Below are 13,163 nucleotides of genomic sequence, written 5' to 3'. Positions count from 1 at the left end.
TATAATATATAGAAATGCAGACACCGCCACCTACAGTCCATTTTAAAAAACTACACCTTTAAAAAAATAATTCCAGGACGTGTGAGGACAGCGAGACGGTGGTGAGGTGCGCAGTAGGAGTGGCAGATGGGTTCAAGGCGGGGGTGGGATTACATCAGGAATCTGTTCTGAGACCCTTAATGTTTGCAGTGGTGATGGAAAGATTAACAGATGAGTTCACTCAGGCGAATCCATGGACTATCATGTTCACAGATGACGGTGTAATCTATAGTGAGAGCAGGGAGGAGGTAGAAGACTGGGGAAGAAAGGAATGAAGATGGTAGAAGCGAGGCGAAGAATACGTCTGTGAATAAAGGGCAGGCTGGTGTGACAGTAAAGATGTGAGGTAGTGAAGGTAGAGGCATTGGGATCAAACATCCAAAGCAAACTGCATAGGAGAGGTGAAAGAGACGGTGCAGGCAAGGTGTAGTGGGTGAAGAAAAAAAAATCCAATATTCTCTTTAACTTTAAAAATAATTTCTATGTAACCAATATGAATTCTTGGAATACTAAGGAATTGTGTCTGTTAATATTGGGTCTACCTTACGATATAAAGCACCTTCAGCTGGCCCTTGTTGTGATTTGGTGCTAGATAAATAAAATGTAATTAAATTGAAAATAAGAGACCATATTCAAAGCATAATTAAGTCAGTAAACACATGCAAAAATGATCAAAGAATCTAATTCAGTTTTAAACGTTAGGCTGGCCTTTTCTTTGAACCAGTGTCACATTACAAGCCGAAAGGTGTTTTAGGGTTGGCTGTTATTTGAGGAGTGGTAAACAGAAGCTGTTTGAGTAAGACCAGACATACCTGTTGAAACGGCTGCTCTCAGAGGCACCTAAGCTTTGCAACCAGCCCCAACATGCACCTCACGGCATATCTGCAGCTCTCTAAGCATGCAATCGAGGGTGTGCGGTAGACAACATTATTACAACGGACAATATTCTATATAAATTCTTACCCCTCTGTAACAGGCTGAATGTTGTTAAAGAACACACAGTACGTGAACATTTGTAAGTATATTTATTGTAAAAAATACTCCAAATGTATAAAAGATAAAGGCTTTTGATTGATACACAACATGCAAACATTTAACAAAGAGAAGCTGTACAAAAATAACATTTGTACACAACGTTTTTACCTCATCTTAAATTCTATGTGCCTTCTTCACTAAAGACATTTTGGCACAATGATATCTGTCAAAAAGGAATGTTTCAAGAACTTTAAGACTGATGTACAAAAAGTCAACAAAACAGCAAAGCTTTAACTCATGAAACTATAAACTGTACACAATATTTTGGCACTTTTTTTTTCCTTTTTTAGCTGACATACTGCAGTTACATTCCTATCAAATTATTAACAGCAGTTAACTTTCTTTGAAGGTATGGATCCATCCAATCTAAAGAGCCTCAGCTCCTCTTCCCCTCGAATCACCCCACTAACAAATAAAAACGGCATGTAAACATTCACAAAATCAGAATGTTTCATTTCAACTTTCAAAAATGCTGCAAAAGCATTAAATGTATTATACACACTGGAATGAAATGCTTAATTCTACCATGCCTCCAGGAAGATCAGGCATTACTCTTATCTAAAAATTATGGCTTTTCAATGTAAGGGTAAACACATACCTCTTTCAAAACAGCACTCAAAGTGACAGTGAAAACACCCAAACAGCACCAGTGCTTAAACAGCATTTTGTACCAGAGACAAAACATATTGCAAAAATAAAAAAAGGATAAAGGTTATTTAAACAGGCTCAATATATCAGATACTACAAGGCAAAGATATTATTAAAGGTCATATAAGCATCACTTTGGTCCCCGAACTTTGCGTCAGTGACGATGGCTTTCTGAACATTTAAAGGTGAAAGAATTCTTTCCAGTTTCAGCTGAGTGGAACATTAACAACTCATGAGTAAACCTAAGGTGGCTGTGCCTCCTTTAGAATTGTACTTAGGTGAGTCGGATACCCAACACCTGCTCCAGCTCTTGTCTTCTCTGCTGCACCTATAGCAAAGAAGAGGTTAGACTCAATGGCAAAACCACAAACTGTATAGAAAAAATGGACGCTGTGACATCACACATTGGTTTTGAAATTTTGAGTTATCTTTCTAATTTTATTTTGTTGTAATGTTTTGACTTACCACATCTTGACATGTATAAGCTAACACTAGTTAGCACTAAAAAGTGTATTATTCACTGTCTACTTACTTTGGAGTAAACATATCTGCCCACTGCCTCTGGCACCCAGGGCTCATGGTAGAACTCGGTCCTCCTCTCCTCTTCTGGGTTTCCAGTCACATCTGTCATCAACTGAAAGAACAGAAATGCATCACTGAACACAGGGAACCAAAACTGAATGATTAAAGAAAAGGGGTTTCTATTCCCACATGCTAAGACGGTACTGTAAAGACTGATTCATGCACTGCCAAGTGACTGTAGTAGTACTGAGAGTCTGATGGATCAATGATTCACTGAGCCTGGTTCCTAAAGGCCTACATCTTAATCCAGGTGCTAACGTCTCTCCAGATGAGGAATGCAGCACAAACAGCTAACTGGTGTTTTGCTTTCAACTGAATACCAATGCTATGTTTGGACACAGTCCTGTGAACCAATGGTGCCTTTGTGTGCCCAGCAGTTAATTGTCTATGAAAGCTGGAAACATACTACCACTGCTCACAAAATAACTGCAGCTTTTTTAAATTAAATACAGGGAAAGCTTTGCAGGCAACTGTACAAATATGAGAAAAGCTCAAAGTGAGTGAAGATGATACAAATATCGTGTTACTAAACTATAACATGTTTTGCTGTTGTGTAGACAAGCACGTATGAGCATTTTAGAAGCTGGAGCATAGCGTCTACCTTCAGATCCCTGGACTGAGACTTCAGCCAATCCTTGATGAACTCCTGTGGATTATTGCTGAAGCTCAGCATGAAATCTCTTTCGGTCTTCAGCTGGTTAATGTACTCAATGGTTTCATGAATCTGTAGCGAATACAAACACCAGCAGCACATTTTCAGAATTAAATGGAGTATGCAATTTCTTTCCCCCTCCACGACTCTGGTGAAGTGCAGATGAAGCCTTACCTTCATCTCGAGGGCAGCGATTTCTTGCTGGTTGGTTGTAGAAGACAGGAAGCTGTTCATTTGACCCTTAAGTGGGTCGTCCACTTCCACGTCAATGTCATAGCATGCGGTCTTCTTCTGATCGTTGGGATCCACGCTGCTCGGGGGAGACACAATGACAGTTTGGAGAGAAGGAGTGATGCTGACAGCACACTTGTGTAAGCACACTAAGAAATAACAGGCCAAAACATAAAGCTAAGGAAACTATCGTTCAGTATGAGCCTCACACACAGGGCTTTCTAATATTCACTGAGAGGCTGATGTAGCTCTTTTTTCAGACAGAAAGAGGTAACATGATCCAGGCTCCCCTACCTAATGACGTGATTGATAATAATGGGGTCAGGGTGCTGCAGCAGGCCCGCCAGTTTCATGGGAATCTCAGAGAACCTCATGCGTGGACAGCCGAAGATCTGGACAGGATTTAGTTAAAGAACAGAGCAAGTTAGACAACATAAGGGGAAAAACTTTTTTTCCTATTTGAGGTCTTGCAAAGGGCTACAAAACAACACCTCACAAAAATCATAATTGCTTGAATGCAAATCATTTAGCTGTGAAATTAAATACATGCAAAATGATGTTTCAGTGCCAAAATATCAAAGCGCCACGAGCCATTTCTAGCCATTTGCCATTACCTGTCTGAAATAGCGGTTGCAGTTGATGTACTCTTTCTCATGACTGTCCTGCAGCTTGTTGTTCTTGATGTAAAGCCAGAGAGCTTGCATGATGCTGGCTCGTGTCTGTGTGTGTACACCCAGAAGGCGAGCCAACCGTGGATCCAGTTTGTACTGAGGGGGCTGATCAAAGAAAAGCATCGGGACAAAGCAAATGTTGGTGGAAAAAAAGAAATATCATCAGGAAAAAATTTAGTGATGGTTGAGAAAGTAAGTGGCACCTGGTGGTCGAGCATGAGCAGAAGGGTGCATTTAACATTCACGTCTCCTGGCCTTTTGACCTGGAAACCATCCGTCTCCTGAGTGGTGGGCATTCTGTGCCACTGGAAGATGAAGACGTGATTTTTTTAAAGCAGATAAGCAGATTTTATTAACATGAAATTTACAAAACTACTTTACAACCATAATGACTCAGTGCCAGGTTAAATAAACCGTTCCATCAGCAGATCCCTAAGACTGGAAATTCTCACTTTCACCACTGTTAACCACAATTTTTCAGTTTAAAAAAAAAGAAGAAGAGAGAATCTGGTTTATGTGTGGGATGAGTTCACACACAATAAGCCCGCCTACAGTCAAAAAAAAGAAAGAAGGATTGGCTCCAAACTTCTAGTGTTTCAATCTGAGCTCAGCTTCTTGACCACAGCTAAACAAGGTCGGTGCTGGCGAACTATTATCACTCTCTGAACTTCTGGTGTCAATGTGCCTACGATGTTCTGAATGGAACTGCAACCAAGGTTTATGTCATACCTCTACTAAGTGGTTATCAGGCCCGTAGAGCTCCTTATCAAGCTCAATCACCAGGCTTTTGAAGAAAGATGAAAACTTCCTCTTCTGCTTGCCAGCCTGGGAAGACAGAAAGCACGAAACAAAAGTGTCAGAAGGACGGAGCAGCAAGAAAGCAGTGTATTCTTATTGTGCTGTGTCAGTGTGCAGCTGCATTGTTTAGCTCTGACCGCATTGGGGGTGGTGGTGAAGCGCAAAACTGTAGACTAGAAAAAGCTGTCTTCACCCCCCCCTTGTCTGCCCGCTCCCCAGCCCTGTCAGAGTCTGTTTGCTCAACACGACCCCTTCACTCCTTTCCCTCACATCCCTTTTTCTGTTGCTCCATGCAATACTCCTCCACATGCCTAAACCCATGAGACTGAGGAGAAATTTTAACAGACAAAAAAAAAAGAAAAAAAAGAAAAAAAAGAAAAAAAAAGAAAAAAAAAGACCTCCTTCTCCTTCATGTGGCCCCAGATGACACAATGAGTCGAGCTAGAATTGATGTCGGGAGGGGAGGCTAGTCAGCTCATGGTATGCAACGGCCAGTGGTTTCAATTCCGTATTTCAAATGAGATCCTGAGTGTGTGTGTCAGCAGTTGTGGGGTGGAATGAGAAAAGCTGTAAACACACATCTGGCTGCGTAGTCTGAGCCAAGAACACTGGCCAACTCAAGTTTGAAGAAACACAATGAGAGAGACTGAAATACTTGCAGTCAGACCACACCGGGACAATAGCGAGAACACTCGAATGTGTTTTTTTTTTTTTAAACTTACTTCCTCCAGGAGTTTGCCCTCGACTCTCAGCTCCCAGGAGGACACCTTCTCCGCCTCCTCACCCTCGGGTTTGCTGGGAGTGTACGTGTTGGAAATGTAGATCCTGAGCTTGCGCTTTTGCTGTGTAATTTCAGAGGGACAAGCAGATGTATCAGGAATTCTGGCAACAATTGAGCCTCTCAAGCTCACTTGCCAAATTCACTCTCCAACAAAGACAAACGCTTCATTTCAGGCTATTAAGGGTGTTTACAATAACTTCATCCTTATGTATAAGTTCACATTATTAAGACCGGAAAACACTGCAACCTAACGAGGGATTCACAGGAAAAAGTTGTGACCGTTTTAACTTCACACCAGTCACACCGTTTGCTCTTCTCTGTGGCTGTGTCACAGTTGGATTAATTTACTGCTAATGCAGATTTTCCTGCTGCTAGAGTTGTTTTTGTTGTGACACATCTCAGCAGACCGAGTGTTTCTGCCACTAAGGTTAACGCTAACAGTTAAAATTGTAGCAAGGAAACACAAAGGTCGGATTTCAGTGTGGGAACCAACTGTCCTGCTGTTCTGTGGAAACTGCTTACACTGTGCTCCGCAGGAACTCGGATTACAGCTGAGATCATGTTTTACTGACTTCTCATTTGTTTCAGTGGACAAAGCCTAAAAATAATCTTCTCAAGGTATACTTTTAACTGCATGACAATGGATCAAGGACACATACCATAATGGGCTTTTTGATGGCTTCCTGAATCTCCATACGCTTTCGAGCGATGGTCTGGTCCAGCTTCCTCTCAAAGGCCAGGAGGTCCATGTAGGCCTGGGACTCCGGGACCAGATCTCGGATCTAGAAGACAGTAGCAGGTGAAGATTGAGGAAATACAGCCAACTGGGACAGCAGTGTGATTCAAGGGGGTCGAGGTTTTCCTACCCTTTGTGGCAGAACCTTGTCAGCCATCTTGCGCCTTTTTGCTCTGAATCATAGAGAAAAAACAAGGAAAATTATTCAGTTTGGAAAGAAGACATTAAATGACCGCTTTAACAGTCTCTACGATGTGAAGGAGCGGATTTCTAAGAATATCTCAAACTGAGCTGTTGTTTTCCAGTGTGTGTGTCATCATTTTGCTTTCGGCCTCATAAGTATGACTTCAGTCAACCAATTTCACAGAAACTGGCCACACACCAACACATGATATAGGATCAAATAAAAGATCCCTTTCATTTAACCCGATTACCGGTAATTGGAAGACTTCACAGTGCGATAATATAATCTTGGCCAATGCGATATGTTAATCAAGTCCCCTGAAAGAGTGCTTCAGGTTTTTACTTACCGACTTCATTAAATTGATTTCGTTTCCTTAATTATACACTTCATCTTGGCAATGACTGAATTTAATTTCCATGTGATTAAATGAGAATTTAGGATGGTGGCACCATGACTCACTAATCTTCCTAGACTGAGATTATGCTAAGGTACTGACTTTTTTTTATGAAATTAACCTTAAAAACACAACAGAATCATTGTGGACGAAGCATTATGGATGGCCGCATTTATGAGCGTGGCGTCACGGAGCAGTCTGAAGTCAAAAATACCCACTTGTGTCTGCTGCTTTGAAAGCAAAGGCCAGTCATGAGACGCTGGTATCCTCGTGTCTGTGTGATCTGAGCCGTGCTTTTAACAGTACAGCCACTTTACAAACAGACGGGAGAACAAATCATGAATGAAACGTTCTGTTGAGACAATGTAAATAAACCACAAAAGGGGAAAAAGTAAAAAAGATTTACCGCATTTTTATAGCTGGATGACTCCACCCATTTTGTCAGAGAAAATATTAATGGAAAACTCCCTAGAGTGACCGTGTTTTCCTGTACACTCAGATTCATATCAGTACTCTTATTTTCACACAAAAATTACTTTATTCTAGTGAACTCTTTCCTGGAGTCATTAAGTCACAAATAATCCTAAAACGTATGTTAATGTTGGACTTGGCAGTGGGGTTGGACCTGGCTTTTGAAAACCTGTATTTACCTTTTTTTCTCCCTATGATGTCAGCAAGAGCAGATACCTTTATTATAGTCATCTCAGCCACACAGCTCTGGCTATGAGCCACTTCTGTTACGAGGGGCAGCCAATTATCAGAAAGTTGGCTTTGAGAGAGGTGTTAGAAACAGACGTGTTTATACAGACCTTTCAGTTTCCAGCTGAAGGACTAAAGCAAAGTATAAGATGAGGTACTTTTTGGATGCTCTTTAAGGGGTGGATGGATCTGCGTGTTTGCTTTGGCACAGATGCCGTTCCTGACACAGCCCTCACATCTATCCAGTGTTGGGCCAGGAACTAGGAATGCACAAGTTTGTGACCCCCTGAGGGTGCATTTTTGCATCTCCTCCCCATCTAGAAGCAGGAATCTTGTAAGGGGAATGTGTAAACCACTACACCCATGGAGCCAGTATGCACAGTATAAGATGAGTAAGATTAAACTGTAAATCATCCAGAGCTACTCTAGAAAAGTACAAGACCAACAATATGGAGCTGGAAATAAGCACGAAAGTTTCTCAATAAAAAAGGGGGACATGTGACAAGCAGTCAAGTGCTAAAAATAAAAATGGTTGCTGTTGCTTGATATTAAAATTAGGCTTGGCAAAAACTTTAGAGCTGAACCTATTTTATATCATTTCTAAGTTACTGGAAAAAAATACCTGGTAACAGTTTTAATTCTTTGAACAAGTGATTTAACTCTTTCCCCTATAAAGGCGACATCTGATGACCTCCCCAGCTCCCGTAATCACAAACCTCAATATTTATCAATAAACATGTGCTTTGACATCCATTAGAACAGTTTCTGGGTTTTTCCTAAGGGTCGCTACATAGGCAGAGACCACCCTCACTAACACTCCATCACTTGTGTAGCAATCCCAGTGATTTTCATCTATAAGCAGCAGTTCTGAAAAGAGTTTCAGCAGGTCACTACTAGCAGCTTGCAAGTGGTAAAGAGTTAATGATAAAAGGAAAAAAGGAAAACATTTTTGGATTTCATTTACTTAATGAATAATCAATAATAGATTTAATTGTTTAAAAGTCATGAAGGAGTAATAGCTAGTTATTTTAGATGGCAGTGAGGTCCAAACACTGGCAGTACCATCCCCTACATTTTGTCCCGTCTCCTCTCTTACCCTCGTCTGAGGCCTCCCAGCGCCTCTTGTTGCTGTTGGTGGTGCTGGTGATGAAGAAACCGTTTCCTAGAGGCGTCCATGCTTGGGGGTCCCATGCCTGCCCGCATGGGAATGCTACTGCTACCATAAGAGGGACCAGGCAGCTGACCCCCCATTGACCCCATGGGGCCCCCCACTCTGCTGGATGGCATCCCAGGGCGCTAGAGAAAAGGAGGGAAACTGATTTCACGGAACAATTTCTCCATATCTACACAAAAAATGTAATATTTCATCTAGGACTAAAGGAAATCAAGGATCTGATTTATTAAAGAGATACAAAAAAGTACCTATTTTATAATAATAATGAAAACCAATGATGTGTGAAGCTGTTTGCAAATAAATTTCATATTGTATGATCAACTTATATCAAATTCTAGCTTTTTGGATCGGGTGGGTAAAAAGAATGCTCAGTGACATACAGTACTGTCACTTACACTTTTTGCTTTTGGTTGTACCACAAATGTTATGAGTCATAATATCCCCATTAAAAACATGCCAAAAACATAACCCCACCTGCAGAAACAGTGCATTTATGTTTTTAAGCTCTGAGGTTTAATTATGAAGTTGTGCATATAAAGACTGCTATGGTACTGCAGTGTTTATCTCCATCTACACAAAGCACAACCTCTTTCAACTTTAAGGTTTCACATATCAGGATATAATGAAAAGACATCAGGTGCTTAGTAAGCTTTATAATTTGCTAAATATAACCTTAGATGAAATACAACACATGACATATTACACTGTGGTTTTATTTATTGTTAAACAAAAATAATAAATAGAAATGCAGAAGCAGTAAAGTAACAGCCAGATGCTGCTAATCAAATGCATTTCATCAATTTATTAGTTTCAGGAAGTGTGAACACTTCTGTAACAGCAGAGGTTTTGACAGTTTGCTGGTTTGGAGGATTCAGGTGTGTTAACACAAAGACATCAATGATAATCCTTGAGAAGCAACTGCTGCCCATCAATCTGGAAAACCTTATAAGGTCATTTCCAAACAATATGAATCCATCTGTCTACAAATTATCTACAAATGGAAAGCATTCAAGACAGTTGCCAATCTTCCCAGGAGTGAACGTCCCAGCAAATTCACTCCAAGTTCAAGCCTTGCAAGAGCTACTTCTCGGGCCTCAGTTAGCATGCTAAATGTTAAAGTTCATGGCAGCACAATTAGGAAAAAAATAAACAAGTACGGCTTGTTTGGAACGGCTTCCAGAAGAAAGGCTCTCACATTTGAACAAACCACAAAACCTCTGGCGCAATGTCCTTTGGACAAGTGAGACCAAACTGGGGATATTTGGACATAATGCTCAGCACTACATTTTGTGAACTAAACACAGCATAACAGCACAAACACCTCATACCAGCTGTCAAGCACGGTGATGATGTCAAATGCAAGGCCATATACTTGACAGCTAAAGCTTGAGTGCAATGATCACAAGCACACAAACAAATCTACAACAAAATAGCTGAAGAAGACAAGAATCAACGTGGTGTAATCACACAAAGTCCTCAACGCGTAAAATGCTTTGGCAGGATCTTAAGAGAGCTGAGCATAAACAAATGCCTGCAAATGCCGATGAACTGAAGCAATGTTGTAAAGAAGAGTGCACCAAAATTCCTCCTGATGTGAAGGGCTGATAAAGTCATACAGAAAAGGATTACTTCACACTGTTGCTGCTAAAAGCGGTTGAACAAGCTCCTGGATCTTGAGGCGTGCTTTCGGCTCAGTTTTTGTTATATAAATAATAACACAGTGTAATATGGCGTATTTTGTTACACATCTGAGGGTGTACTTATTTTAAGACCTGTTACTGACTAGATTTTTTTTTCTTTTTAATTAGGTCTTTATATGTAACACATCAGTACTGTAAATAATGTATCAACAAATTGTGAGAATTCTCACACTTTGTCCAGTTTGTAAACATAAAAACAAAGTCTAAACCCAAATGGCTCCAACTGTCAAAACGGGGGGAACTGCGATCGTGTCTGTTAACTACAGGGGAAGCTGCAGATGGTGACAATACTGGCACGATATATGCAGGCTTGCCTCTGGGCAGATGGTGCTGATAAACTTTTGCTTTCACGCTAACTGACAGGAGGCGAAGCGGGCAACCACGTGATTTTCTTTTTCACACGCGCACAAAACGCTAAACGATATCAATTTGAATTAAACATCCCACTACTTTTATGAACCACTTTAAATGCCATAAAAGAAAAAAAGGGTTACACTTAATTATTGCGGTAATTAATAAATAATTACACCCACTTCGAAGGCGGAAGTAGTGTCCACACGGTGATATATAATGAGCTTTATGTTTGTTTGTTTTTATTTCCATGTCTCTCTGGCGACTTTTTCAATTAGCTACTTTTATTTAAACACGAATTTTTAAAAAAAAGTAACGAAAAGCTTAAACACACATGGGGGTGATCGGACAAATACCGTCACCCTCACCTTTCACTCAGTTTCTTTATTCGACACGGAGAAATCAAGCAGAACCAACCTGGGGGTATTGGGGAACGCTGCTCATGCTTCTGGGATATCCCCCCGGAGGCTGGGGCATTCCTTGCATCCTCATGCCCGCGGCGTGCCCAACATTCATGGGGCTCATACTCGGATTCATCGGAGGACCCGTGAAGCTTCCCCTCGATGCCATCTTCTAGAGCCACAAGTGGTTAAAAGTGACGGGAACTTCAAACCAAATTCGGCCCAAATAAAAGTACGGCAGGCTGAAGTCTCCAAGTAGGTAGCTAACTAACTCCGGGTACTTCTGCTTAGGTCGGTTTCTGGTTTGACAGCAAGCACACTGTCAACAAAAAGCTAGCTAACGTTAGCTCACTTCCTACCGTTTCAAGTTCCGGGATTTGCTTCTACCTAGTGACTGCTCGTTTTGTGAACACACCAAGTGGGAGCTGTTGTCATCTCCCACTCGCGCCTTTACGACTGAACGACGCCACATAAACGATAACTAACAGCTATTACACCGTGAGGCGAATGAAAAACATGATAACGTCGTACTAAAGACACACTGAGTATCTTGAGCAGATAGCTTGTCTGCACTCTAAAGCAAAACCAAGTACTCTCAACTACATGCTGCGTTCACAAACATCGGAAATTATGAAGTTCCAAATTTCAGCGCGCAATAATCTCGATTTTTTTCTTTTCGAACACCTTTAAACACATGCTAGTCCGAAGTCTTTATTTCTTTTGTATTTTGTAAAAGTATATATTTTCAATTATGTTTTATTTTCAATGCTTGATTTCAAATGTGACTTACAGAAACTTGCGCTTGGTTTGTAATAGTGTAATTTTGTTTCTTGATCAGAAGCTCGAGACTTTTCTCAGTAGTGCCAAACTATAACCTGGAGTAATACTCTGCCTCCTGAACACTAATTTTTGGTAAACAGTAATGTGCTGAATCTAGAAGTCTTATGCCACCCATCCTTATATTTTCCTGGGGGAAATGACGGAGTAAGGCAAGGCAAGTTTATTTATATAGCACAATTCAACAGCAAGGTGATTCAAAATGCTTTACAGAGACATTAAAAAACAAAAACAACTAAAAAGCATGATTTAAAATGGGGAAAAAAAAATAAAGGAACAGTAGATAAAATCAGTAGTTAAAATGTACGTTTTGAAATTTACGCTTAAGAGTAAAACATTGCGAATTTGGTGCTTTATTCAAATGCAGCTGAGAACAGGTGAGTCTTCAACCTGGATTTAAATAAACTGAGTGTTTCAGCTGATCTGAGGCTTTCTGGGAGTTTGTTCCAGATATATGGAGCATAAAAGCTGAATGCAGCTTCTCCATGTCTGGTTCTGACTCTGGGAACTGATAAAAAGCTGGATCCAGATGACCTGAGGGATCTGGAAGGTTCATACTGGGAGTAGGCAATTTACTGAGACATATAGGGAAATGCAGGATAAAAGAAAAGGGGGAAAAAACAGAGGCTGTTCTAGCGAGCTTGAAAGCCAACATTTGGTATGACTACATTTATTCATCAGCACAGCATGAACTCTCTTAAGCAACTTAAATGCTCTTCAGGAATAGTTCTCTTAGCTATATGTCCCTCCAGTCTTCTTGAGGGACATTCAAAGCTCTTCTTTGTTTGGGATTACCTTCCTGCTAAAAAATGATGTCACTGCCAGTCAGACACTTCTCAGATTGCATTGCATGGTGGATCTAAATATGATGGTACTTTTCCATTAATTTTAAAGAGATCCCCAACACCATTTGCTGAAACACAGCCCCAAACCTCGAGAGAGCCTCCACCATGTTATACAGATGACTGTAGATACCCACTGTTCTACCACTCCCCTAACCTCCTCTGTACTGTCCAATTCTTGTGAAGTTTTGCATACCTCAGCCATTTCTCTCCATTTCCCTTCCTTAAGAATAGCTTGTTGATGGCCAACCTTCCACTGAGGTTACTTCTGAAGAGCCTTCAGTAAACAGTACATAGATCCTCTGTCAGTTTTTCTGGATTTTTTCTGTTTACTGTTCATCTGTTGTAGATATTTGTTTTAGGCTTGGCACTTCCCCCCCCCTTCTATTTGTCCAGTTTTTCTTGCAC

General features: G+C 40.8%; 1 protein-coding gene across 1 annotated transcript; it reads right to left on the bottom strand.

Moving 5' to 3' along the window:
- Positions 1-1,049: 1,049 nt before the first annotated feature.
- Positions 1,050-11,683, bottom strand: smarcd2 (SWI/SNF related, matrix associated, actin dependent regulator of chromatin, subfamily d, member 2). The gene is made up of 13 exons (XM_005949271.2): positions 11,093-11,683; positions 8,547-8,746; positions 6,304-6,346; positions 6,097-6,219; positions 5,379-5,498; positions 4,588-4,683; positions 4,062-4,163; positions 3,802-3,963; positions 3,482-3,579; positions 3,131-3,266; positions 2,906-3,028; positions 2,255-2,356; positions 1,050-2,050 (listed from the first exon to the last, which is right to left on the bottom strand). Exons 1-13 carry the CDS (start codon positions 11,243-11,245, stop codon positions 1,997-1,999), a joined length of 1,512 nt encoding a protein of 503 aa, XP_005949333.1. The 5' UTR covers positions 11,246-11,683; the 3' UTR covers positions 1,050-1,996.
- Positions 11,684-13,163: the final 1,480 nt, after the last annotated feature.

Source organism: Haplochromis burtoni, unplaced genomic scaffold, assembly GCF_018398535.1.
Source record: "Haplochromis burtoni strain Fernald_Lab_line unplaced genomic scaffold, NCSU_Asbu1 Contig_642, whole genome shotgun sequence".
Lineage (NCBI taxonomy): Eukaryota > Metazoa > Chordata > Actinopteri > Cichliformes > Cichlidae > Haplochromis > Haplochromis burtoni.
Note: the sequence above shows the minus strand (reverse complement) of the source record. Positions and strands in the feature narration are given on the sequence as shown.